Source organism: Lepus europaeus, chromosome 2, assembly GCF_033115175.1.
Source record: "Lepus europaeus isolate LE1 chromosome 2, mLepTim1.pri, whole genome shotgun sequence".
Classification (NCBI taxonomy): domain Eukaryota; kingdom Metazoa; phylum Chordata; class Mammalia; order Lagomorpha; family Leporidae; genus Lepus; species Lepus europaeus.
In genome coordinates this window covers 169,070,628-169,097,970 of record NC_084828.1, presented here as the reverse complement: position 1 = coordinate 169,097,970, position 27,343 = coordinate 169,070,628, and the positions used below count along the sequence as shown (strand labels likewise).

Here is a 27,343-nt window from a genome sequence, read left to right as displayed (position 1 = left end):
TTCAAATAAATACATAAATCTTAAATTAAAAATGCATTTGACCCAGTGCACCTAATCTGCCAGACGTAACATCCTGGCCTACATTTAACCTGCTCGCTTAGGTGAGTCACAGCTGAGCAAAATACTTCACACAAAGCCTATTTTATTTATTTATTTAAAGATTTATTTATTTATTTGAAAGTCAGAGTTACACAGAGAGAGGAGAGGCAGAGAGAGAGAGAGAGAGAGAGAGAAAGGTCTTCTATCTGCTGGTTCACTCCCCAGATGGCTGCAAAGGCTGGAGCTGTGCTGATCTGAAGCCAGGAGCTTCTTTCGGGTCTCCCACATGGGTGCAGGTGCCCAAGGACCTGGGCCATCTTCCATTGCTTTCCCGGGCCACAGCAGAGAGCTGGATGGGAAGTGGAGCAGCCGGGACTAGAACTGGCGTCCATGTGGGATGCTGGCGCTTCAGGCCAGGGCTTTAACCTGCTGCGCCACAGCGCCGGCCCCACAAAGCCCATTTTATAATACAGTGTTGATATCTCATGTATTAAGAAGGTAGACGTCAAAGTACGATTCTGTGTACTGGTTTCACACCACAGCGAAGTGGAAACACCTGTTGAAAGGTCTGTATTTTCTTGTCACTTATCGGTCGCTGAAATCGTTACCACTTGCGCCTGCTGTTCATTGTCTGTTCTCTTGGACGGAGCACTCAGGCCTTTGCTACTTTGGTTGGTGTATACGTGGTTACACCCCAGCACCTGGATCAGCGCTCCTTGCAAAAAACTGAAGGAATGAAAAATATTTGGAAGGTGGGAGATGGGGGGAGGTGATAGGTCAAAGTCTCCCAGCTCTTGGGTGAAAGCCAGAATTCCAAGAGCTAACGTTAGACAAACAGGAAGGTGGGGGTGAAGACAGGACAAGGACTAGGGCTGGAGGGGCGGGGCGAGGGCGGAGGGGCGTGGCGAGGGGGGCGTGGCGAGGGCGGAGGGCGGGGCGGCCGGAAGCTAGGCGAGGGCGGAGGGGCGTGGCGAGGGCGGAGGGCGGGGCGGCCGGAAGCGTGGCGAGGGCGGAGGGGGCGTGGCGAGGGGCGTGGCGAGGGCGGAGGGCGGGGCGGCCGGAAGCGGGGCTAGGGCGGAGGGGCGTGGCGAGGGCGGAGGGCGGGGCGTGGCGAGGCGGCCGGAAGCGGGGCTAGGGCCGAGGGGCGTGGCGAGGGCGGAGGGGCGTGGCGAGGGCGGAGGGCGGGGCGTGGCGAGGCGGCCGGAAGCGGGGCAGGAGGCCGGAGCAGTGACCGCCCCAGCCGCGGCCGAGTTAGAGACGCGCGGGCTGTAGCTGCCACGGCCGGGGACCTGGGCGATGGAGAACGGAGCGGTGTACGGCCCCACCACGGAGGAGGACCCGGGCCCTGCCCGGGGCCCCCGCAGCGGCCTGGCCGCCTACTGCTTCCTGGGCCGGCTCCGGTGGCATCGGCGCGCCCTCAAGGGCTTGCAGCTGGTGAGTCGGCGCCGCGGGCGGCTTCCTCCCGCGTCGGAGCGCAGCCCGGGCCGGGCCGCGAGCCCGTGGGGGCAGGAGGGGCCGCCGAGCCCGTGGGGGCAGGAGCGGGGCCCGGGCCGGGGCCGCCGAGCCCGTGGGGGCAGGAGGGGCCGCCGAGCCCGTGGGGGCAGGAGCGGGGCCCGGGCCGGGGATGCCGAGCCCGTGGGGCAGGAGGGGCCGCCGAGCCCGTGGGGGCAGGAGCGGGCGCCCCGGCCGGGGCCGCCGAGCCCGTGGGGGCAGGAGCGGGCGCCCCAGCCGGGGATGCCGAGCCCGTGGGGGCAGGAGCGGGGCCCGGGCCGGGGATGCCGAGCCCGTGGGGACAGGAGCGGGGCCCGGGCCGGGGCCGCCGAGCCCGTGGGGACAGGAGCGGGGCCCGGGCCGGGGATGCCGAGCCCGTGGGGGCAGGAGCGGGCGCCCCGGCCGGGGATGCCGAGCCCGTGGGGGCAGGAGCGGGCGCCCGGGCCGGGGATGCCGAGCCCGTGGGGGCAGGAGCGGGGCCCGGGCCGGGGCCGCCGAGCCCGTGGGGGCAGGAGCGGGGCCCGGGCCGGGGATGCCGAGCCCGTGGGGGCAGGAGGGGCCGCCGAGCCCGTGGGGGCAGGAGCGGGCGCCCGGGCCCCTGCCCCTCAGCCCCTCCCGGCGAGGTCCCAGGCCGGGGGCTCCGTGCGGACTGCGTAGGCCTGCGCTCCTCTCCCGTGGCTCTCGTGTCTTCCTCGCGCGGGCCCACGGAGCTCAGCCCGGGTGGACCACGCACGGCTTGGTCCTGTCCCTTCCCGGTGAGCGCTGGACAGTGTGTGTGCGCGCGAGTGTGTGCAGGTGCGTGTGTGCAGGTGCAAAAACGGGACGCGGAGCGCCGCTCTTCCCGTTCCGTGGAGCGCGTGTTTCCGGCGTCCGAGATGTAAGCACACTTGGGCTTGGCACTCGCGTGGGTTGCCTGGTCAGTTTCAGCCAGTGAGGAGCGGAGTTTTCAGTCCCGAAAAATCGGGACGCTTAGGATGTTGGGGGGGGGGGGGTTGGTTTTTCTTTTCTTTCTAAAATAGGTCACCGGTTTCCTTAGAAAGAACTTAGGTTCTTCCCAGGGAGAGGAGCAGAACCGGAGTTCTTGGAACTCAGATGGCCAAGTTGGATTGCACAGAACAGCAGCCAGGGAAGGGGCACCGCCTTCGCCGCCCGCATCTTCAGGCCTGGGGAGAAGGGGCAGGGTGTGGACGGCGCGGGGGAGAGTGCCCTGCAGCCTCACCCCTGGGGAGGCACACACCTGCGGGAGGCACGCACCTGGGGAGAAGGGGCAGGGTGTGGACGGCACCCGGGAGAGCATGGGTGCCCTGCAGCCTCACCCCTGGGGAGGCACGCACCTGCGGGGGGGCACACCCCTGGGGAGGCACGCACCTGCGGGAGGCTCTCACCTGGGGAGGCACACACCTGCGGGAGGCACGCACCTGCGGGGGGGGCCCTCTCTGCTCTGCCTTCATCCGGGAGTCTTCCTGGTGCTCTTCCTCCTCTCCGCCGCCAATCCTCCCACGGCAGCTGTGTTTCTCTGCACTGTCACACGGGAGCTGTGCGTACGCCCTACTGCCTCTACACGGACAGTCCAGCTCCTACACGGACAGTCCAGCTCTTTGTACCAGAAGCCAGCTCTCATCTGAAGCATTGTCACTGTGCAAAACACATCATCTAGGTTACTGCCCATGAAGTCTCCCATTGCCCTCTCTAATCAGAAGTGACAGAGCTCAAGTGAAAGCTCTCACTATTATTTAGTTGAGTAAACTGTGGTTCTGTATCATTGGAATAGAACACAAGAAATTTTTGTGGGCTTTTTTATTATTATTATTATTTGACAAGTAGAGTTAGAGACAGAGAGAGAGAAAGGTCTTCCTTCCGTTGGTTCACTCTCCTAATGGCCACCACGGCCGGTGCTGCGCTGATCCGAAGCCAGGAGCCAGGAGCCTCCTCCTGGTCTCCCATGCAGGTGCAGGACCCAAGCACTTGGACCATCTCCTACTGCTTTCCCAGGCCACAGCAGAGAGCTGGACTGAAAGAGGAGCAACCGGGACTAGAACCCGGGGTACCGGCGCCGCAGGCGGAGGATTAGCCTACTGAGCCATGGCGCCGGCCCTTCGTGGGCTCTTTATTTGGACGTGCAGCAGCAGGTGAATTTGTTTTGAAAAAGTTGTTTGTTCTCCATTGTTCTTAAGGGGATATGGGGAAAGAATAAAAACTCTGTGAAATTCATTTATTAATGGAGAACTTGCCGTGTTGCCGTGTGCCGATATGGAGTTGATCCCTCTCTCACTGTCCACGCTGCCTGTCAAAAAAATAAAATTAAAAAAAAAAGTGTTTTTTCATTATCGCCTTTCTCTTTGATGGTTGCCTTTCTGCTTCCGTTTTGTCCACGTGATACCTCTTCACAGTAACAAGATGTTCCGGCGTTACCTGGAAGGTCCCAAGGAAGTTCTGTAGGAAGTCAGGAACAGCTCTCATGCAGCCCGGGGCGGTAGGCAAGGTCTCCTCTGCCTTCAGGTTGTTTACTTTTGGTGATTTATTAAAAAACAACAACAACTGAACACGTGTCAGAGCTGCACCAAGGAGACAGCTTCGTGGAGAATTCCCTCATCAGAAGGGGGTGGGGGCGCAGCATTTTAACGAGGGACCCTCCAGCCCTGCAGTGTTATTCCAGATGTTGGATGTTTATGCATTATTCTGGACTTGTAAGTCTTTTTTTTTTTTTTTAAAGATTTATTTATTTGAAAGAGAGAGAGAGAGAGAGAGAGGTCTTCCATCCACTGGTTCACTCTCCAATTGGCTGCAACAGCCAGAGCTGCGCCTATCCGGAGCCAGGAGCTTCCTCTGGGTCTCCCACGCGGGTGTAGGGGCCCAAGGACTTGGGCCATCTTCTACTGCTTTCCCAGGCCATAGCAGAGAGCTGGATCGGAAGTGGAACAGCCGTGTCTCGAACCAGCGTCCATAAGGGATGCTGGCGCTTCAGGCCAGGGCGTTATCCCACAGCGCCGGCCCCAGGGCTCACAAGTCTTTTTCGATTCTGAAAGATTCAGGAGGGGAGGGACGCCTGTTCTAAAATTTAACAAACAGGCACGGTGCACTGAGCCTGCAGAGCTTGGGGTGGACAGATCCCCAAGGCTGCCTGGACCTGCTGTCAGCTGGGCACTCAGGGCAGGGGTTGGAGCCCAGAGCCTGGCTTCTCACTCCCGGAGTCCGGAGCTGCGTCTTCTCTCTGACACGGCAGGAAGTTAGCCGGATGCGCCCCGGAAGCCCGGCGCCCTCAGCCAGCTCCTGTTCCAGAGCTGAGGGAGACAGCAGTGAGAGGCCGGGGTCAGCGGCTACTGCGGGCCTGGATGTACGTCATCAGTCGTGCTGTTTGTTCTGTCGCTGGATTTTTTCCTTATGTTCATGCTTTATTTTGCAAGGGTTTTTGTTTTTGTTTTAGTTTTTTTGGTTTGTGCGTTTTACAAGGAGGACTGACATTTGGTGCCCTGATTGCTTGCCCACCCGCGGGTGCTGACCTGACTGTGGGTGATTCTCTCCACGCTCCTGTCCCATGGCCGCGCAGCACCAGGACGGCAGTCACCGCGTCACCGCGTGTTGGAGAATTCACCAGCGATTGCAGTTTATTAAATTCCGAATAGGGCTCCTGTGGAAGCGATTTCTTGCATTCGTGTTCTCGGTTCTCGAATGTGAACATTCCTGCCTGATCAATGGCGGTGCTGACCTTTACCCTGGGGAAGATCCGCAGTGTTACAAAGGCTATCTGAACCTTTGTGATGGTCAACATTGGCCTAGGCAGGGCGGGCGAGGCATTCTTATTTCTTCAGACTGTCAGATTAAAAAAAAAATAATAAACTTCTTTATTTATTTCAGAATCAGAGTTACAGAGAGAAAGGGAGAGAGTGGGAGAGAGAGAATCTTCCATCCGCTGGTTCACTCTCCAGATGGCCACAATGGCTAGGGCTGGGCCAGGCCAAAGCCAGGTGCCAGGAGCTCCATCCGGGTCTTCCATGTGAGGCCCAAGCACCTGGGCTGTTAGCAGGGAGCTGGGTCAGAAGTGGAGCAGCCACCTCTGCGGGACGCTGGTGTCATAGTGGCAGCTTTAGCTGCTGCGCCGTGACACCAGCTCCCAGGTTTTTAGATTTGAGTGTTACTTATTACTACAAGGTTTGTAATAGCAAGTTTATTTATAAAGTCATAAAATTTTGTGGATGGAGCTTTATAGTTAGTGACAAACATTAAAAAGTTCTTTTTAAAAATTTTTAAAATTTTTTTATTTTTTAAGATTTTTTTTTTATTTGAAAGGCAGAATTGTAGAGAGGCTGAAGAAGAGAGAGAAAGAGAAAGGGGGCGGGGAGAGAGAGGTCTTCCATCCACTGGTTCACTCCCCAGATGGCCACAACGGCTGGAGCTGCGCTGATCTGAAGCCAGGAGCCAGGAGCTTCCTCTGGGTCTCTCATACACGTACAGAGGCCCAAGGACTTGGGCCATCTTCTTCTGCTTTCCCAGGTCACAGCAGAGAGCTGGGCTGGAAGTGGAGCAGCCAGAACTCGAACTCGAACTGGTGCCCTATGGGATGCCAGCACTGCAGGCGGCGGCTTTACCCGCTACGCCACAGCAGCGCTGGCCCCTAAAAAGTTCTTTTTATAAAAATGTTTTAAGTAGTAGACTTAAGGATAAATGATAGAGAGTTAGTATTTAGTCCAAAGACTTAATATGAAGGAAGACTTGATGTTTTAGGGACGATGAAACTGAAGTGGGGATACAGGATAGTCCTTATCGAATGTTTGAATATCGGAGCTGTGAGTAGGACCATCTTTGAGTCACTCAGACTTCCTAAATGTATCGACTGCAGCAAACTGTCTTTAATTTATGATTTAATAGCAAAAAGGGAAATGTGCAAAGCTAGGGCTATAACTTCAAAGCCCAATCCTACAGGGAAACCCTACACAAATGTACCTAATCATAAAACGAAAAACACTTCGTTGGGGGACGAATCCAGAGCGGGAGCCAGAGGACCTTCTTGGTTTTCCTCTGTGCCTGGCTGACTTGAGCTTGGCCTGTTCGAAACTTCATTCCCTCTGTAAGTGTGATGGTGGGAGACTGCTCGTCCAGGGCCCTCCCACCTCGAAAAGCTCAGGAAGTCCCTCGACCACGTTGGGGTAAGATCTGTTTGTCATGAGAAGGAGTTACAGCGGGAATACAGTAATTAGGTCCTTGGGGTAGGATTCAGTGAACAGTATTTAGTGCGCTGACTTCATGCTATTGAGAACTTAACTGTTTACAAAAAGTAAGACTTGAGCCTCTTCGCTGTGGGTCGTGTGCACCATTAGCGTGTTTTCCTGATGCAGCGTGTGTGCTCTGTCCTTGACTGTGATGTCTATTGTTGGCAGCAGCTGATACGGCTTGCACGTGTGTCCCGTGCTCTGGTTCCCAGGGTGCTGATGTGAGGGGCAGACACCTCTCCCAGGTGGAGCCTCTGTAGAGTAACTGGGTCATCGAGGGCCCTCCCTCCCAAGGAATCTAGGGGAGTTCTCAGGGACCCAGCCTCAGACATGTGTTGGCACAGTGGGAAGTGGACCAGTAGACCACGCCCTTCTCAAAAGTCTTCCTGCCCTCAACTTTCACCCTATTTTCTTTTGTAATAGAAAAAAAAAGTGCCTGCTTCCCAAAACAAATTAACTGAAAAATGATGAACATAAGCCTCACCCTCACTCCTCACACACCCACACCCCAGGCCACCACCTCTTCCTCCTCCCTTTTTTTTTTTTTGTTTTCACACTGTGACTTGTTTGTCCTGTGCTGGCTGTTTTTCCCTCCTACTCTTGAACTAAACAATTCCTTTGAGCCCCACCCAGGGATCTCTCCTCCCAGCTTCTAACCTGCTGAGCCAGGCAGGCTTCCCTGGGGCCTTGTCTGACTTGTCTGGAAGTCGGTATTCCTTTACAGGATCCTCACCCGACCACACCCGGCTCCTTGACCATTCTCCTCCTCCAGTCTGGTCAGTTAGGACTTTACCGTCCCTGTGGGACTTACCAGGCACATTCTTGCCGTCAAGCGTCTGTTCTTGCTCATCATCCACTTGGAATGCCTTCTGCCTGTCCAGGTACTGCGTGTCTCCCAGCCCAGCCTTGGTTTGAGCCTGTGTTTTCATTTGTCCTTCTCCATCTACTCTGAACATTTTTCTGAGTGATCGAAACTTACACATAATGAATACTTAGATATAAAATATATTATTGTTTCTTGTGCATTGGTCTTGTTAGTGTATCATTTTTTTAAAAGCTTTATTTTATTTATTTGAAAGAGTTACAGAGAGAGGTCTTCCATCTGCTGGTTCACTCCCCAGATGGCTTCTACGGCTGGAGCTGTGCCGATCTGAAGCCAGGAGCCATAGCAGAGAGCTGGATCGGAAGAGGAGTAGCCGGGACTAGAACCAGTGCCCATATGGAATGTTGGCGCTGCAGGTGGAGGATTAATCTAGTGTGCCACGGCGCCAGCCCCAGTGTATCGTGTTTTTAAAAATTCATTTATTTATTTGAAAGGTATAGCAGCAGAGAGGGAGAGACAGATTTTCTTCCACCTACTGGTTCACTCCCTAAATGATTATAAAAGCCAGGTGTGGACCAGGTGGAAGCCAGGAGACAGAAACTCTATCCTGGTCTCCCACATGGGTATCAGGGGTTCAAGTACTTGAGCTGTCATCCACTGCCTACCTGGGCACATTAGCAGGAAGCTGGATCAGAAGTGGAGCGACCGGGACTTGAGCTCACAGTCTGATGTGGGATGCCAGCGTTGCAAGTGCATCATTACTTGTTTGTATACGTATGGCAGTGTTGGGTGCATAATACCCAAGTACACATGGTGTTGCACACTACAAGCTGTCGTACTGTGGGAGAGCATAAAGGAGGGTTTGTAACCTCAGAGATGGGGAGGCAGGAGGATTTCACACTGACCGTAGTGACAGTGTGAGTGTCTTGGCCTTTAGCTGCTAAATGTCCGCACCTAGTTGTTCTCTTAGGATGTCCAGGCAGAAGCTCTCTCTCGGTATTGCTCCGAGACTGAAGGTCAGGAGGACGCCTCCTGTCGACACGCGTGGGACAGGACTTGTCACGGTGACACGACTGCTCCTGGCGAGCTGCCTGCTGCCTGGTTCTTAGCACAACAGACCAGCAGACCAGCAGCTGATGTCTGTGTTGCAGATGAGGTTTTATCGTCACATAGCCTTCGTACATGAGTACTCCCGAGAGTCCGTTTTTGTAACAATAGTCCGAGAGCAACTGTTCTCAAACCCTAGCTAGATGGCCGGCACCGCGGCTCACTAGGCTAATCCTCCGCCTGCAGCGCCAGCACACCGGGTTCTAGTCCCGGTCGGGGAGCCGGATTCTATCCCGGTTACCCCTCTTCCAGTCCAGCTCTCTGCTATGGCCCGGGAGTGCAGTGGAGGATGGCCCAAGTGCTTGGGCCCTGCACCCCATGGGAGACCAGGAGAAGCACCTGGCTCCTGGCTTTGGATCAGCGAGATGTGCCGGCCGCAGCGGCCATTGGAGAGTGAACCAACGGCAAAAGGAAGACCTTTCTCTCTGTCTCTCTCTCTCTCACTGTTCACTCTGCCTGTCAAAAATAAAAATAAATAAATAAATAAAAAAAACCAGTTAGAGTTGTAGGCCAGTTTCTTCTCACAGTTGATTGGCTTTTGTACACCGGAGGCATATTTTTGCAAATTTTTCAGAGAGAAACTCTTAAAAGTTGGAGAAGGTTTAATATATAGGCAAGAATAAAGCAAGTGGAATGTTAGCGATTTCGTATGTTATTATAATCATGTAAAAACTCGTCGTGAGAGCTGACATTTAGCCGAGTGGCGAAGATGCCTGCGTCCCGTGTCCGAGTGCCTGGCTTTGCTCCTGGCTCCAGTCTCCTCCCCTGGCAGACCCGGGAGGGAGCGGTGATGGCGCAAGGCATCCGGGGAGTCAGCACGCAGATAGGAGCTTTCTCTGTCTCTGTCTGGATGTCTCTGAGCCTCTCAAGTAAATACAAAAAAGTTTTTTAAAAAATAAAAAAAGAAATAGGGCTGAGGAAGCGATTTTGTAGTTTTTAATCTGGATTAAGGAAGTGCCGTTACACAGCGACCTTTGGGGTCAGTCTTGTGTCGTTTTATGTTCTGCAGGGGTGTGCAGTGGGAAGGCCTCACTTAACATCCACCTGAGGGAAGCTGTTTGGAGGGTGCTGGGCTGTCGCACGCCTTGCTGACTTAGGGAACATCAGAGGGATGGAGTCTAGTTCATCCTTAGACAAATTCTTTTCAGATATGTGACTTTTGTAGGGAGTCCATTAGAGGCTTAGATACCAAGTTCGACGTGACCTTTTAACCTTTTATTTTGAAATAATGGATTCATAGGAAGTTGCAAAGAAATGTATAGGGAGGCCCCCATACGTGTGCTTGTTCACGTGTGTGTGTGTGCAGTTTTATCACAAGGGTAACTTACTGTGGTCGGCGCCGTAATTAGGATACGGAGTTGTTCCTTCCTTAACTCCTCCCCGTTTATAGCCACGCCTCCTCTCTGTCGAGTTTGTTCTCCATCAAGTAGCGGATGACCTTCTGCCATTAGATGACTTCTCACTTCGCACACTTGTGTGAAGAGTCCTCTGGATGATGGTGTGTGTCCAGTGTGCCCAGCAGTACATGCTGTGGATGTGCCACGGCGTATTTAACCGCGGGAGCTCTCTGGGTTGTCTCTAGTTTGGGGCTACAATGGATACAATTGTGGAGAACACTGATGTACCGGTTTTTGCATAAGCATACGTTTTCGTTTCTCTGGGGTGCATGCCCAGGGGTGTAGCTGTCGGGTCACATGGTAGATGCGTGCTCCCTGCTGAACCGCTCCCCAGAGCGGCTGTCTCGCTGACCACTTCCGAATGACAGTGTTTTGTAGAATGAGAGGTTTATCGTGGGCTCCGGAGTGTGTCTGTGGACTTCGGCGCAGTCCTGGGGCCGGAGTGTGTCTGGCCGCTTCTGCCGGCCTGCCTGGGGGGGGGGGGTGGCGTCTCCACTTGGGTCACCTGTCATTTGATGTTGATGGTTTGGGCTCTCAGAAGCAACTCCTTCAGCGGCCACAAAACCCACAAGAGCTGCCCACGTGCCCGTTCTCTCCCCGTCTTCCCTCCTGTTTCTACGTAAGTTAGGCTTCAGAGAGCCTCTGTTCCGCCTGTCTGCCCCCCCCTCCCCAAGCTGGTTTTTGCTTACGCATTGAGGTATGCTCAGTTCTCTCTCGGGTTCCCTTCCCTTGGACCTCACCCACTACCAGCCCGCGCGGCAGCTGCTTGCCAGCCACACTTCTGGCTGCCGGGCCTGCGCCTCACTTCCTGATACCCCTGGTACCCGGTAGTGTCCTTTAGCTCCCCCGCCACCGACGTGGGGATTGTCCTGCTGACGTCACCAGCAGGCTTCTCCTAGCTCCATATAACATGCACAACGATTCAGTGTTGTTCCTGCTTTGCCCCTAGGCGACGTCTAACACCCAGGATCACCTGTTTTTGTGGAAACACTTCTTTGTTTTCTGCGACCCCTTGGGCTGCTGCTCCTGGTTCTTGGCTGATGTCTGCCCTCTGCAGTCCCCTTCAATCTTGGCATCTCCTTGGAGTTCTGCCCAGCGCCAACGTGCTCATTCTGGGTGAGCTTAGTCCCTCACTCAGCTGCCTCCGGTATCCATTTGCATCTCAGACTGCTCGCCTGGGCTCCAGATCCGTGTGTCATTCGCCTGATAACCCTATTTCCACCTAACTCTCCCACCGTGCCCCTCGGTCACGCACACTGAAGGCGGAGTTTATTCTCTTTGCTGTCCTAGCCTCTGAAAAAGAAAAAGGCAAACAGTTAACTCTGGGGCGGTGCTGTGGCGTCGGGTACAGCCGCTGCCTAAGTGCCGGCCTCTCACCTCTCTCCCTCTCTTGCTCTCTGTAGCTCTGCCTTTCAGATAAATAAAATCAATCTTTGAAACCGAAACCCAAACCAAACCAAGCCCTGCTTCGCTGCAGCGCGGCACCGTAAGTCACTGCCGTGCGCTGCCCCACAGTGGGAGTGCCGTCCGATGCACCTGCGCGTCACTGAATTGCTGTGTAAACTGGACTCCTGGAGTTAACCGCCCTCTCTCCGCTGTGCCCGTTCCCCTGTCCCACACCTGCCCTCGATAGGCCACGTGACCAGCAGTGCCCCTTCTGCCCTCCTGCAGGGTCCTTTTGTCGTCAGCTGAGTCGTGTTGTCCCCCACCAGTCTCTGCTCATCTGGTCAGCCATTAAATGAGATATTACCTAGACGAGTGTCAGAATTGTTCCTGTGGAAACTGACTGGAGTGCTCCGGGAAGGCTGGGAGCTCTGTTACCAGAATGCATTTCCTGTGGAATTCAGTAGATGGGTGTCTGCCCACGGTTTGCTGCCTCCAGGCCCCCTCCCATTCTGTAGCCAGCGAGAACTGCTAGAAGCGCAAACCTGATGGTTGGACTCCTCATTTCTAGAGCCGTTAGAATCCAGACTCCTTAAACTGGTCGTGAGGACGGTAAACCTGACTCTGCTCATCTCTCTCGTGTAATGTGTGTTGTGCTGCCTCATCCCGCCCTGTGCTCTGCGTGTGCTCGATTCACTAGTCTGCTCTCATGGCTCAGCTGGGTGTGTGTGTGTGTGTGTGTGTGTGTCTGGTTTTATGGCTCAGCTGGGTATGGTGGGGTGTGTGTGTGTGTGTCTGGCTTTTATGGCTCAGCGGGGTGTGGTGGGGTGTGTGTGTGTGTGTGAGTGTGCACACGTGTGGGCTTGCGCATGCGTGCCAGGGTGGGGCAGGGCCATGCTTTCTCACCTCTGGTCTTCCTGTGTACTGCTCCGCGGCGGGGGCCTTCCCTCCCCTTCGCCCCAAAGCGGACTCTGTTGCCCTCTGGTCTCGGCGCGCTGTCAGGGGAGCCTTCGCCGAGCCCCGAGGTGAGTGGCTGTCCTGGGTAAGCCTGTAGCGTCTGGATCGACCTTTTGTCGACTGTGTCCTTCCGGGCAGCCAGACTGCAGTCGCGCTGATCTGTATCTGTTGTGCCCTTTGTAAATACTCGCGGGACCCGTGGTGCTCTGCGCAGACACTGAAGGAGCCGGTCGCCCTTGCAGGTGCTGTCTCTGCTGGCCTTCGTCTGTGAGGAGGTCGTGTCGCAGTGCACCTTGTGTGGAGGGCTTTACTTCTTCGAGTTCGTGAGCTGCAGCGCCTTTCTCCTGAGTCTCCTGCTGCTGATTGTGTACTGCACGCCGGTGTACGACAGAGTCGATGCCCTGAAAGTCAAGTCATCGGTAAGCGCGACCACGGCCTCGCCCTCCGCAAAGAGCGTAGCTGCTTTGTAATCGTGCCTAGTTTTATCGTTCACGGAGGAAAACTTTATGTTAGCAACATGGAAAGACACTGTCCATCATTTCAGCTCTCCACTCAGTCTCCCTGCCAAGAGGTCCAGGCTGGGCCAGAGCCAGGAGCCAGGAACTCCATCTGGGTCTCCCACAGGGGTGGCGAGGGTCCAGCTAACTGGGCCATCGTCTGCCTCTCAGGTACATCAGCTGGAAGCCGCATTGGAAGCGCAGCATAGCCAGCACTGATAGGGGACACGTACATCCCAAGTGGAGATGTGACCTGCTGTGCCCCAAGGCCATGCCCGTACCTCTTGAATTGTGTGCTATAGGAATCTATTACCTTTAAAAAATATTTTTAAATTGAAAGATTAAAAAAATAAACAGTTGGTGTCAAACAGTTAGAAGATAACTTTGAAAAACAAGTAGAATGTAAATTCGCAAAGCCGTCAGGTGTTTGAGCACCTGTGTGTGGTTCCGGGTAAGGCCAGTTCATGCCTGCGGTGGGTGGACCCCTGTGCCAGGCACCTCCCAGGCAGCGGTGTAGAATCCTACCTTCTGCTTCGTTTCCTGTTGCAGACACTCAGGTTTGGATCGTTTAGCAACTTGCCCAAAGGCAGCAAGGGGAAGTAAGCTGGGGTTTGGGTGGTGTTCGGTGTGGCGGTTCAGCATGTCACGTGGGGCCTTCACATCCCGTATCAGGGGCCCAGGTTCAAGTCCCAGCTCTGCTGCCAGTTCCAGCTTCCCGCTAACGCACATCGTAGGAAGTAGCAGGTGAAGGCTTAAGGAGCTGGGTTCATGCTACCCTTGGAGGACCTGGATTGAGTCCCCGCTCCTGGCTTCTGCCTGATCCGTCCTGCTGGTGTGGGCACTTGGGGAGAGCCAGTGGACAGGTGATCTCTTCATGTGTTTCTACCTTTCAGATAAATACATTTTTTAAAAAAGAAAATAAGCTGAGATTGGAACTCAGGGAAGCGCTGCCACTCTGTAGTCTACCACGCATGCTGGACAGAATCCTACAGCCAATGCCCAGCGGCACAAAGCGGGCAGGGCCAGTGTCGTGGCATAGTGGGTAAAGCCACCGATGTGACAGCGGCAGCCCATATGGGCACTGACTCTAGACCTGCCGGCTCCACTTCCCAGCAGGCTCTCTGCCATGGCCTGGGAAAGCAATGGAAGATGGTTCAAGTGCTTGGGCCCCTGTACCCTGTGGGAGCTCCAGACTCCTGGCTTCAGCCTGGCCCAGCCCTGGCCATTGCGGAGTGAACCAGTGGCTGGAAAATTTCTTTCTCTCTGTTTATTTCTCTGTGTAATTCTGACTTTCAAATAAATAAATGTTTAACAAATAATAAAGAAGATACAGGAAGCACCTGTAAGTTTAATTACGCTTTGTGGTCTTTGGAAATTCTTCCATTTGATGGATAAGTGTGCTGGAGGTTTGTACAGGGAAGACGCTCTCCTGTGTCTGAACTGGTTGAACTGTGGTTTGTTTAATGTTCATATATTAAACATTAAAGGTTAAAATCGATTTTTCTTTGCTTATGTGAATAGCAAAACACTATCACCACCCATAAAAACATTTTCAGAAATATTTAACTTTTACTTTAATGATTCATCTATAGTGCATAAAGCACATTGATCTTTTTGACAAAAATATTGTATTCAGTTTAATATGTTCTACCCTAAACAAAATATAAAACATGCATTACATTAAACTTGAGTATTTTTTTTTTTTTTTTTGACAGGCAGAGTGGACAGAGAGAGAGAGAGAGAAAAGTCTTCCTTTCTCAATTGGTTCACCCCCCCAAGTGGCCACTACGGCCGGCGCTGTGCCAATCCGAAGGCAGGAGCCAGGTGCTTCTCCTGGTCTCCCGTGGGGTGCAGGGCCCAAGCACTTGGGCCATCCTCCACTGTACTCCCAGGCCACAGCAGAGAGCTGGCCTGGAAGAGGGGCAACCGGGACAGAATCCGGTGCCCCGACTAGGACTAGAACCCGGTGTGCCGGTGCCGCAGGTGAAGGATTAGCCTATTGAACTGCGGCGTCAGCCAGAGTATTTATTATTATTATTTTTTTAAAAAGATTTATTTATTTATTTGAAAGGCAGAGGCAGAGAGAGAGATCGATTGATTGATCGATCGATCTTCCATCTGCTGGTTCATTCCCCAGATGGCTGCAATGGCCAGAGCTGGGCCAGTCCAAAGCCAGGAGCTTCTTCCAGGTCTCCCACCTGGGTGCAAGGGCCCAAGCACTTGGGCCATCTTCTGCTGCTTTCCAAAGCCACAGCAGAGAGCTGGATCAGAAGTGGAGCAGCCGGGTCTCGAACTGGTGCCCACATGGGATGCCGGCACTGCAGGCACTGGCTTTACCTGCTACATCACAGTGCCTGCCCTCGAGTAATTATTATTTTATGTATTTATTTGAAAGACAGGCACAGAAAGAGACAGACCTTCCATCTACTCCTTCAGCCCTGAGATGCCACAGCTGTGAGAACGGGGCCAGGCTAATGCCGGGAGCCTGGAACTCTCTCTGTGTCCCCTGGTGGGTGGCTGAGACCCAGGTCGTTGAGCTATCTGTGCTGCTCACAGGGCGCACAGTAGCAGGAAGCTGAATCGGAAGTAGAGGAGCGGGGTTGGAGCCGGGCACTCTGATGTGGGAGGTGGTGTCCCAAGTGGAGTCAGCTTCCACTCCCTGGGGCCTGGTTGAGCTGCAGCCAGTTAAGCCCGCACTGGGGAGCCAGACCCCATACCGTGGTGCCTGCTGGAGCTCCACTTCCGATCCAGCTGATCGTACGGGAATGTGCTTGGGAAGGGATCGGAGGCTGGCCAGAGTGCTTGGACCTCTGCCACCCAAGTGGGAGATCAGGAGGGCGTTCCTGGCACCGACGGCAACACGGCCCAGCCCTGGCTGTCGCAGTCATTTGGAGAGTGAACCTGTGGATGGGAACTCTCTCTGTCACTGCGCTTTTCAAATCAATAAATCTTCTTAATTTTTTTTTTTTAAACAAAGCTTGCTCCCAGGCTTGAGCATTTAGAAAGTTATTTTAGAATAAATGCTGGTTTAAGAATACTGGAACAATAAAAAGCAATCATTTTTATATTAACTGTTTTATTGTTATGCTCTATTTCTTTGACGTTTGTGTTTGTCCTCATGGGTGATGTTTTAGAGTATTTGTAGTCATAGGACATAAACCTGCTGTTTGCCTCCCGTTGGAAGATGCTCATGTTTACCATGGTTTAAGGGTCCCTTTTCACTGTGTGCATATTCCTGTGCTGAAGCTTGAAGTATTTTCCATGTGAGAGAAGTTTGCTGGTTTAGAGGAAATGTTTTGCGTGTGCAGTGCTGTCAGTGTCCGGGGGATCTCTTCTCCTCCCGCTGTCGTGGATCACACTGCACTGTGTGCTTGCGATGACCGAGTGCCTCCCGTGGCTGAACGCTAACCTTTGTAACCGCCTTGTGAGGAGGTGCTGTGGTCACCCCACTGTGCAGGAACAGAGGCACGGAGAGGTAAAGTCGTTGTTTCAAAGTCGCGTGGTTAGTAGGGGTGTAGCTGCGCTCTGAAGCTCGTGTGGTCTGTTTGGCGGAGATCAAGAGCGGTACGTGAACTCGGTCTGACTGCAGCACTCACGCTCAGTGAGCACTGCATTCTATCCCAAAATGATTGTCCTGCTTTTGTATCTCCTTGAATGCACAGCAAATGTTAGTGACTAGAAGTCTGTGTGTAACAGATTTGGAATAATACTCAGAGAATTAATGGAGGCAGTACTGCAGGACATCACCTCTTAAAAGTGAGCAGAAAACTTCTTAACCTTTTTTTTTTTTTTAAGATTTATTTATTTATTTGAAAGTCAGTGTTACATAGACAAAGGAGAAGTAGAGAGAGAGACAGAGAGGTCTTCCATCCACTGGTTCACTCCCCAGATGGCTGCAAAGGCTGGAGCCGTGCTGATCCAAAGCCAGGAGCCAGGAGCTTCCTCCAGGTCTCCCACGCGGGTGCAGGGGCCCAAGGACCTGGACCATCTTCTACTGCTTTCCCAGGCCATAGCAGAAAGCTGGATTGGAAGTGGAGCAGCCAGGACACGAACGGTGCCCACATGAGATGCCGGCACTTCAGGCGGCGGCTTTACCTGCTACACCACGGTGCTGGCCCCAAGCTTCTTAACTTTTATAAATGTTAAGTGAGTGTCACTATAAGTTGCGTTTTGGAAATCTCAAAGTGATCAGCTTAAGACCCTTTGGAGTGGCTGTCGCTGTGCAAGCCTTCCATTCTGAGTCAGTGTGTCAGGCACAGTGTTTGCTGAGAGCCTGTGAGCGACAGGTCAGGGAGCAGCGGGCGGCCCAGGAAGCGCCTCGTGGTCGTGTCTGCGCTGTGATCATTATGACGGGCCGGGGAAGCCCCTGTGTGCTGGGTGCGCTCATTGTGCAGGCTCACTCTGGATTACCCACCCGCAGCAACGGAAGGCCTGTGTTCCTGCAGAGAGCCTAAGGTGTAAGAAACACACTGTTGGCAGAATACTTTTTCTTGAGTTATTGGTGGCCGATTCTTTGGATTCTCTGTTCCACGGTGCTTCCAAAGTGCTGACACACTCTGAGCACCCGACACAGGCAGCTTGGGGAGGAAAGGAGAATGTGTTCTTGGCTGAAGTAAAATGGAACTGTTAGGTCCTTTGGCTTTGATCATTGTGATGTCCCGGAAAAAGGAGGACCCCCCCCCCCCCCCCCATGGCCCTGTAAGGAATGTTTTTGTTACAAGGGCGTTGCATGGCCTGACTGTGCCCAGTCGAAACTGTGGACGGATGACGTTTGTTTATAGGGTATGGATTCTAGGTTTAGTGCAGAGTTAGAAATTGGATTTTGTGCATTTGGGTTGTATCAAGATAAAAAGTCAGTCGTTGAAGGCTTGCAGAGTTAAAGTGTGTGTCGCCATGAATCTAACCGCACTGTGTTCCTTACGTGTTTCTGTCCATACACAGGACTTCTACATTACCTTGGGAACAGGATGTGTATTTTTGTTGGCATCCATCATTTTTGTTTCTACACATGACAGGACCTCAGCTGAATATGCAGCAATTGTAAGTACCTTGTATTTTTAACTTTTTTATTTTTGTATCTTTTGAAAGACGGAATTATAAAATGATATAACATATGACATATGATACAACATTTGAGAGTAGATTGTCTTTTATCTTGTTTTTTAGTGTTGTTTTGAATAGAAAACCTAAAAGCAAGTAACTGATAGCTTTTAAAACCTAGACCCTAGGCCGGCGCTGCGGCTCAATAGGCTAATCCTCCGCCTGCGGCGCTGGCACACCGGGTTCTAGTCCCAGTCCGGGCGCCGGATTCTGTCCCGGTTGCCCCTCTTCCAGGCCAGCTCTCCGCTGTGGCCCGGGAGTGCAGTGGAGGATGGCCCACGTGCTTGGGCCCTGCACCCCATGGGAGACCAGGAGAAGGGTCTGGCTCCTGGCACACAAATCTACCGACTTCACATGTGAATTTGTCGTTGGTCGTGGAAGTGGTAAAACTGACTGTATCGTCTCGGACTTCTCCACTTTTCAGTTTAACAACAGCACACCTGCATGGCAGATGGTGTCCAGACAGGATGCAGGAGACATGGCTCAGAGGCCGGCCTGTTAAAGGGGCTGTGGAGGTCAAAGTAAACGGTGTTAAATGGACCCGCTGAGGTTGACCCACTCAGCGCCCTTCAGTGGGTTATTCCTGACTTCGGAAGTTGATCCCGTCTCTCCAGGGAGTACCGCTCAGGGACAGCTGTTGAGGAAACCAGGTTCTAGCTTCTTGGCTTCTGTACTTCATCTTTCTTAAAACTGAAATGTCTGCCCCCATCAGTGCCTGGGTTCCAGCTCTGGCTCCAGCTTCCAGCTCACGTGTGCCCTGGAAGGTAGCAGGTGATGGCCTAAGTAACTGGGTCTCTGCCCCCCCACCCCCTGTGCTGGGAGACCTGGGTGAGGTTGCACTGGGTTCCTGGCTGCGGCTTGGCCAGCCTTGGCTGTTGTGGAAGAATGAATCAGCAGACAGGAGACCTGTGACTCTGTCTCTGTCCCTCTGCCCTTCAAAGAAAATGAAAAAAAAAAAAAAAAATCCAGTTCCATGTGAAATCCTTAGAGTCAGATTGTTTTGTTTTTCAGATTTCCGGGTATTGCGGGTTTTGGGAAGATACGTACTTTGCGTATAGTATATTATGTAACATCTTCAGAGGTCCTGGGGCAGCACCCTGGAGTTTCATGTTAATATTTCTGAAGCAAGGGCTGGCACCGTGGCTCACTAGGCTAATCCTCTGCCTTACGGCGCTGGCACACCAGGTTCTAGTCCCGGTCGGGGCGCCGGATTCTGTCCCGGTTGCCCCTCTTCCAGGCCAGCTCTCTGCTGTGGCCAGGGAGTGCAGTGGAGGATGGCCCAAGTGCTTGGGCCCTACACCCCATGGGAGACCAGGAAAAGCACCTGGCTCCTGGCTTTGGATCAGCGTGGTGCGCCGGCTGCAGTGGCCATTGGAAGGTGAACCAATGGCAAAGGAAGACCTTTCTCTCTGTCTCTCTCTCTCTCACTATCCACTCTGCCTGTCAAAAAAAAAAAAAAAAAAAAAAATGGCCGGCGCCATGGCTTAACAGGCTAATCCTCTGCCTTGCGGCGCTGGCACATGGGTTTCTAGTCCCGGTTGGGGCGCCGGATTCTATCCTGGTTGCCCCTCTTCCAGGCCAGCTCTCTGCTATGGCCTGGGAGTGCAGTGGAGGATGGCCCAAGTGCTTGGGCCCTGCACCCGCATGGGAGACCAGGAGAAGCACCTGGCTCCTGGCTTCAGATCAGCACAATGTGCTGGCCGCAGAGTCCATTGGAGGGTGAACCAACGGCAAAAAGGAAGACCTTTCTCTCTGTCTCTCTCTCTCTCACTATCCACTCTGCCTGTCCAAAAAAAAAAAAAAATTCTGAAGCAAAGCATGAACATTTATGGTGAAAAGGATAAGTAAAAGCTATGAATAGTCTTAGTTTGAGTCAATTTTGAACCAAGTGAACCACAATTTTTTTTTTTTTTAAGATTTAGTTATTTATTTAAGAGGCACAGTTACATTGAGAGAGAGGGAGATCTTCCGTCGCTGGTTCACCCCTCAGATGGCTGCAGTGGCTTCCTCCAGGTCCCCAACGTGGGTGCAGGGGCTCAAGCACTTGGAGCATCTTCCACAGGTTTCCCAGGCCATAGCAGAGAGGTAGATCAAAAGTGTGGCAGCCGGGGCTCCAACTGGTGCCCATATGGGATGCCAGCATCACAGACAGAGGCTTAGCCCACTACGCCACAGTGCCGGCCCCCAAAACTTGGAGTTTTTGTAGCTTTTTTAGGTTTCAGAATTATAAATCAAGGATCGTGGACCTGGAATGGTGCAAGTATTATGCACCTCAGTGATGTGTGAAAATCTTCATGCGAGGCAGTGGTTTCCAGTTGGTACTTTTTCTTAATAAAACTGGAGTTGTGAGGAGCAGAGTCGTCAGCTCATGGAGCATTAAATCCACTTCCTACAGTGGAACAACTCGGAGGAGTGCAGAGTTGCGTGGCCGAACTGTGGCTACCTGTTCATGTGACCACAGTTTCTTAGAAAACCTAGAAATAACCGTGCTGAACCTGGACGTATTCTAACAATAAATAATATTTACCCTTGGGTATATGAAGCCGTGGAAGACACAAGAACGATCTAAAGTAAGGCCTTGTGGTTAATTCCAGTATTCTTACTTTTGTTGAGAAGAGTATGACAAGGTATTTAGTAAAATACTTCCGAGTATAAAAATATATTACTGTAAATTCAGCAGTGGAAGGAAAGGAAGTTGAGGAGAATTGAGTTCTGGCGGTGGGGGGCAGGGCATAAAGTTCCTAGTAACTACGAAAAGAGAGCTTATCTATGAGTTTTAGTTAAGTATGGCCATGCTTAGATTTCACTGGGTATATTTAATAGCATCTGGTAGCTTCAAAAAGTGTTTATAATATGCTGGGTATTACCTCTCGTAAGTATTTGAATCAGGAGACGTTGTATAGACTTAGTGAGGGAGTCACTTAAGCTGGGAAGCATGGAGCGAAGATCTAGCAGCTTCCCTGGGTTAGACGGGGAGGGCCCGTATCCGGTGGACTTCGCCGAGGTCGGAGATGGCATCGCGAACACGGTGACACCCAGCCTGTGTGGGCAGAACTCGCGAAGCCTGCCGCACAAACAAGGGGACAGATGCCGTTCGGCCAAATGAAGACCCCGAAGGGGAGGAAGACTTGGGGGCAGTTGGTAATTACATGGAGGATGGGTGTGTGGGGCCACCCAGGTGGCCTGGTGAGCTGGCGCTCAGTTGCAGTGTGGTGAAATGAGGCAGAGTGCGTGTTCTGTAGGGCAGAGGGCTCGGGAGAGGAAGGGCCGAGGCAGCAGCCTGTGACAGAAAGCTGAGAGTCGCACGGAGCGGGCGGCCACGAGCGCTTGGTCTGGTGTTGACTCCGGTTCAGATACCCACATCCCCTGTTGAGGCAGGGAGTTCAGCGTCAGGAGCGTCAGTTTCTGGCTCCCGATTCGGGCTTCCTGCTAACACGGACCTGGGAGGTGGTGGTAGTGGCTCCGGTAGTTGTGTGGCAGGAACTTGGGTTGAGTTCTGGACTGGCCCAGCATTTGGGGAGTGAACCAGCAATAGCGTGTGCATGAGCACGCACACGCACACGCACGTGCACACACACATGCAGACACACACGTACACACGTGCACGCACATGTACACGCACACACATATACACGCACGCACACGCGCGCACACACGTACGGACACGCACACACACCCATACTTTCTCTCTCTTTCTCTCTCTGCCTCTCAAATCAATAAATAAAACATGAAAAAGTGGTGAGTGAGAGTTGGAAGACTTTAGCCGTCACCTGCTCTTGTTTACAGAGCCTTTTTGGCCCCCAAGGCCTTCCAGGTTCTGCTGGTGAGGAAGCTCTACCAGGAGCACCGTCTTCTGTCTCTTGGCAGCATTCTCGGTGTGTCCGTGTTAGAAGAACACAGTGAGGAAGTGGTTGAAGGAAGAGGAAGTGGGCGGTGGCGTCGTGTCGTTGTGTCATTGCAGTGTGACAGTGAACTGGAACATGCGTCAGGTTGTTTAATAGTATTTTCAGAATGGAAATTTGCTTTGATATTAATAGCTTCTCCCCTTTCACCCAGGCTGAGTCGCCTCTTCTCGTACTTCCCTTATCCCATCTGTGGATGAATTTACCCATTGCTAGTAATCTTGACTCATTTGATAGACTTTTATTTTTTGTCATTTTAATTTTTTAAAGATTATTTATTTGAAAGTCACAATTACAGAGAGGGGGTAAAAACAGGGAGATCTTCCATCCACTGGTTCACTCCCCAAATTGCCACAACAGCTGGAGCTGGGCCGGGCCAAAGCCAGGACCCTGGAACTCCATCGGGGTCTCCCACATGGATGGCAGGGGCCCACGTACTTGGAACATCTTCCTCTGCTTTCCCAGACACGTTAGCAGGGAGCTGGATTGGAAGTGGAGCAGTCGGGGCTCGAACTGCCCTCCCGAACGGGTTGCTGGCATCGCAGGCAGCAGCTTAACCTGCTGTACAGCATGGCAGTCCCGATTTTGTATCTTTTATAGGATTGTGTTTTCCATCTACTAACCTTTGTTTCATAGATTGATACCTCCACACATACTCATGAAACAGGACATTGTATTTTGTGGAACTTTGACTAATAGCCAGTATTCCTGAAATTTTTCATTTGTAGCTTCTTTCCACTTTTTCCTGACTTTAAAATTGTGTGTGTGTGTGTGTGTTTACCACCAAAGATTAGTATGTATAAGATAAAATTGATAAATCTTCTTCTATGAAATACCGTCAGAACCAGTGCACGGTTGTATTCCAGAATTCCTCCTGTGACCTTTGCCCTTTTCCCCTCTTCAGGTGTTTGGATTTATGGCGAGTTTCATGTTCCTCTTTGACTTCTTCGCTATGCTCTATGAAAAACGCCAGGAGACCCAGCTGAGAAAGCCCGAGAACACCGCGCGGGCAGAAACCCTCACGGAGCCGCTAAATGCTTGAAGACTCGGGAGCACGGACGCCGCAGGCAGCCCTGCGTGAGGCCCGGCCTGGCAGGGGCCGCGTGAGATCCGTGTGACTGTGCAGACCATACACCACTTCTGTTGGCCATCAAGGGCAGGGCGGGAGACGGTGTATCACACTGGACCTTAGGCACTCACCACACCTTGGGCCAGAGGTTTTTACTTGTGTTTTTGTTCTGTGTTTGAATAACCATCAAAACCTGGGTTCAAATGGGGGTTTTGGGGAGAGGAAGGAAGGGCCGGTGTTTCTCATTCACATAGCTCAACGGCTGAAACATGATGATTGTTCCATTACAGGATGTCTCTTCCTAAGCTTAGCTTCCAAATTACGCTCTACGGCTGTGTAAACAGCGTGATTGTATTATCCATTTAGGAATGGTTTCATTTTTTAATTTGCTTTGCTGCTAGTTTTTATGATTAGATAATGTTCTGTAATGGAAATTTGTGTATTTAAGAGATCAATATTTTAAATGTTGGTCAAGGGTTTTTCCTCCCTTAATACTAAATTTTACTGTCTCTCTCTTAGCCTTGAGATTATATTGTAACACTTCAAGATAATCATTACTAAGCCTTCTGAGACCTCCGGGTAGCCTAATACAAGACGTCTGGGAGACGTTGGTCTTCCACACGTACGGAAGCAAAGTCAGCAGCCTCATTTCTAGTGCTCTTTGGTTGTTGATGCCATGCAAAAAAAAAAAAAAAAAAAAAGATATTGCTATAACACAAAGAAAAAGTGAGGAAACTGATACTACAACAGAGGACCAAAGATAAGAAAGACTTTTTGTCCAGTGTGGTGAAAGTGATGACCAAAACAAGCTTTGACCACTTCCTAACGAGAGATGCATTCATTCTGGGTTAGAAAATTGTCCATTGCCCTGTTGATATTCGATTGTTTCTACTTGAGTTTACGCAGCTCCGTGGACCCTGTTGACTGTTTTCTTTGAGCCAGTCTTTAGAAGCCCCAGCCATTGACTTCATCTCTAGGAGGCGCTCCGTGTTCTGTGTCCTCGCAGAATGGTTTCTGTGCTGTGGCCCCATCTGGCAGAGGTCGGCGTCTGGGTTTGACTCTATTGTTGTCCGTGGCCTGGAGTCTCGGGCTCCTCTTCTTACCAGCAGTGTGCAGCAAGAGCTCTAGGGTCCCTTTTCCACATAGGCATTGCTCTTGTTTCTTTCTGGAAGAAAATGAATACCCAGAGAACACTGCCCAGAACAATAGCATTGATGGTCTAAGAAGCTGGTCAACCATTCTCAAGAGACTCGGCAGCCTGGTCTGATAATGGGGAAAAAAAGTCGCTGCTGGAGGCTGTGTTAGGGCAGCCGTCCAGAGGCCTGGCGGAAGCTGTCTGCCCAGGCCGCGCGCGGACCGGGCCTTTCTTGTCCTCCTGGGGTTTCTCCTGGCTCCCCAGCGTCAAGGCCCCGAACCACACATCAGGTCCGGAAATACTTTGGTGGAAGTCCCCCAGGCCGGGTTTTCTCTCGGAAGCAACAGAATCATGTTTCCCGTGGTAGAGTCTGATGACCTCATCCTTTTGAATTTCTCCTCTGCCTTTGTGTGTTGTTAGGTGGGTTTTCGTTGTGTGGCGGCGGCTGACGCGGCGCTCAGGAACTGGTTGGGTCGGCCAGGTGTGGCTTCTGCTGCTTCTGCCTGTCTCAGTACCTTGTCCGTCTGTAAGAGGTCGGATGCTGGCTTTAGTGAGTGACGTCATCGCTCCTCCCTGGGAGATGATGCAACCAATCATGGGCGCTGTTGGTCAGGAGCGTGTCTTCCAAGACAAGAAGTAGCTGGCGCGGAGGTCCAGGAGTAAGGATTGGTTCAAAGATAACAGTTATAGAATCTGACACAAAACTGTACCACTGCCGTCTTAGATGGCATCCAGACCCATCAGCGCTTCACGGCAAGTCCCCTGGGCTACCTCAGGGTTAGCGCCCGCACACTGGGCATGGCCGAGCCGGACGGCCCTGGTCAGCTGCCTTCACACCTGAGGGGCTGGCACTGAGCTTGGCTCTGCTTCCTCGGAGGTTTACCTCGTCTGTTCCATTGGTGCAGAAGTGGCCTCTTGGATGGCCGCTTACTAACCCTTGTCCTTCAGAAAGACGGTTCGCTGGTGTTTTTGGCCTCCCTTAGAGCCTTTCCTTTTGTTTGTTATGGGGACCATGAGAGTTAGCCTCTCTTCTATTTCAGAAGGAAATAGTTATAAAAAGCCTGTTGTGATAAATAAGTTCAAGGAGAACTCGGGACCAGAAACTACTTTATGTACAGAAAAGGGCAACCTCAATAAACTCAAATTTAAAATAATTTTTATTAACAGATATAGTAAATTTAATGTTATATTTTATACATATAAAATGTTTAAATGGTTCTTAAAATTATAAGGGAAATAATGCACTTTCAGTACAAAAATTTTATAATTACTGTACTTATGTTCTGTCTGGGGACTGGGAAGTGTATTTTTACATTATTCATAGCCAATCATTTTTGTATAGTCGATTTAAATCCTGTGGACCTTTTTTATCTCTCTTAACATCAAATTTTGTAATCATCTTTATAAATAAATCCACTTAATGCAGTGTTCGTGCGTTTGTAGTTGTGTGTTCTGGAAGCCTGGTGCTGAGCTGAGCGCTCTCTCCGTGGTTGCGAGCTGGCTCTGTGGGCTTGTCGAGCACCTTGGTGGGATCCTGGCTGTGGGCCTCCCTTGCAGCTGGGGCAGGCTAGCGACGAAAGAACTCGTTCCCTGTCCGCCCACCGACCCTCTTGCTGGAAAGTTAGAATACACGTTTGAACAGGGCTTGTGGGGAAGCCGCGCAGGGAGAGCTACAGCTCTTCCAGAGAGCACATTTGGCCCCTGTCACGTTGCTCCGTGTGTCTGACGGTGCTAAAAATAAAAGAAGCACATTGTGTTTCCGACGCCCCGCTGGTGGGGAAAGTGGGAAGCGGGACTGGAGTGGTTCTGGTGAAGCCACAACTATTTGTGTAGTTTGCAAAATCCCCGCCTCCGGTCTGCGAGAATAACCAGGTCTGTATGGTCATCAGGAACTCTCTGGAATGCGTACATTCTTAGGAGTTCTGTGTTTTGTTCTGATAAAGAGCATTGTGTGGGCATGCAGGGAGCAGAAAGCCTAGTGACAAGACGTCTGGGTGAGGCAGCTGCCCACCTGGTAAACTCAGTGGCTCGGGTGGGCGGTGTCGCAGGGCCCGAGTTCTGTCCTTGCTTCTCTGCGCGCCCCTTGCCAGCTGTGCGCTCTGTCCTCGGAGCCGACCCTCTGTGGGTGTCGCGCGGCGGTGGCCGTGTCTGCTTGCACAACATTGTCCTCTACAGCAAAGGCGTGAATTGTTTATTATTCTCCTTCTCTCGGAAGGTGTTCCTCTTCTGACGTCCCGCCATCTGTCTCAGTAAGATACTGAATGCCCGTGTCTGTAGCACTTACACACAGAGTGGGATTGCTGTAATTGGCTTAAAATGATCAAAATTTCCATACTTGAGATTGTGAGTGGGTCTTTGACACTTTATATCATAGGAAATTCGTGTCAGAAGAAGTGGAAAATACAGTCTTTTCTCCCAAGGTTTTTGCCTTGGCTACTTTTACTTTTACCATTTGAAACATTTCGTGCACCACAAGTAGCAGGGTAGCACCTGTTTGTAGGCACTACCCAACCTCAGTAGATCTTAACATTTTGCCATGTTTGTTTTAAGGTCCCTTGTCTAAAAAGAAAATAAAGTCACAGTCTTAAAGTATCACCAGCTCTAATCCTGCTCGCGTCCTCCAAAGGTGAACACTGTGTTGAACCGAGTAGGCGTCCTTTCAGTCTGTATTGTCCATTCCACACATGCAGACGTATCTGTAGACAACGTATACCGTGGTGCTTGTGAGATCTGTATCTTTCATAGTTTACCTACCTTGAAATTATCTGGTACATGTAAGTGCGGTTCATTCTTTTTAAATGCTATTTTGTATTATATGATGTGTCAAGGTTTACTTACCATTCTCCTATAGGTAGAAAAATGTAACGTATTTTCAGTTTTTGAGCATTTCAGTGTTAAAGTGGGCAAACATTCAGACAGGTCTTCTTGTGCACACGTGTGATTGTGTTGGGTAAGCATTGAAGTACAGTTGGTGGGTCGGTGTCCGTGGGTCTCTGAAGTGGGAGGCCCAGTGTATCTTCTCACCAGCTGCTTCCCCTCTCCTGTCCTGCACCTGTTATTGCTTCAGGTTAGCGTTGCTGCTTGTTGGCAACCAGATGATCTTTTATTTTACATTTCCCATGTGACCAGTGAGCATGGTTATCTTCTCAGTGGTTCGTAGACTTCTTGAGTTTACATATTTCTCTGAATTTGTTTATAACCTTTGCCTTTTCTTCATGTTGAGTTTTTCTTCATCT

General features: G+C 51.8%; 1 protein-coding gene across 1 annotated transcript; it reads left to right on the top strand.

The window, feature by feature from the left end:
- Positions 1-1,247: 1,247 nt before the first annotated feature.
- CMTM6 (CKLF like MARVEL transmembrane domain containing 6) lies at positions 1,248-25,537 on the top strand. Its single transcript, XM_062215733.1, has 4 exons — positions 1,248-1,473; positions 12,647-12,823; positions 17,843-17,941; positions 22,808-25,537. Exons 1-4 carry the CDS (start codon positions 1,336-1,338, stop codon positions 22,943-22,945), a joined length of 552 nt encoding a protein of 183 aa, XP_062071717.1. The 5' UTR covers positions 1,248-1,335; the 3' UTR covers positions 22,946-25,537.
- The last annotated feature ends 1,806 nt before the right edge of the window (positions 25,538-27,343 follow it).

Coding starts and splice junctions, on each gene's coding strand:
- CMTM6 (XM_062215733.1), top strand. CDS start 1,336: ATGGAGAACGGAGCGGTGTACGGCCCCACCACGGAGGAGGACCCGGGC. Junction 1,474..12,646: donor CCCTCAAGGGCTTGCAGCTG/GTGAGTCGGCGC, acceptor TCGCCCTTGCAG/GTGCTGTCTCTGCTGGCCTT. Junction 12,824..17,842: donor CCCTGAAAGTCAAGTCATCG/GTAAGCGCGACC, acceptor GTCCATACACAG/GACTTCTACATTACCTTGGG.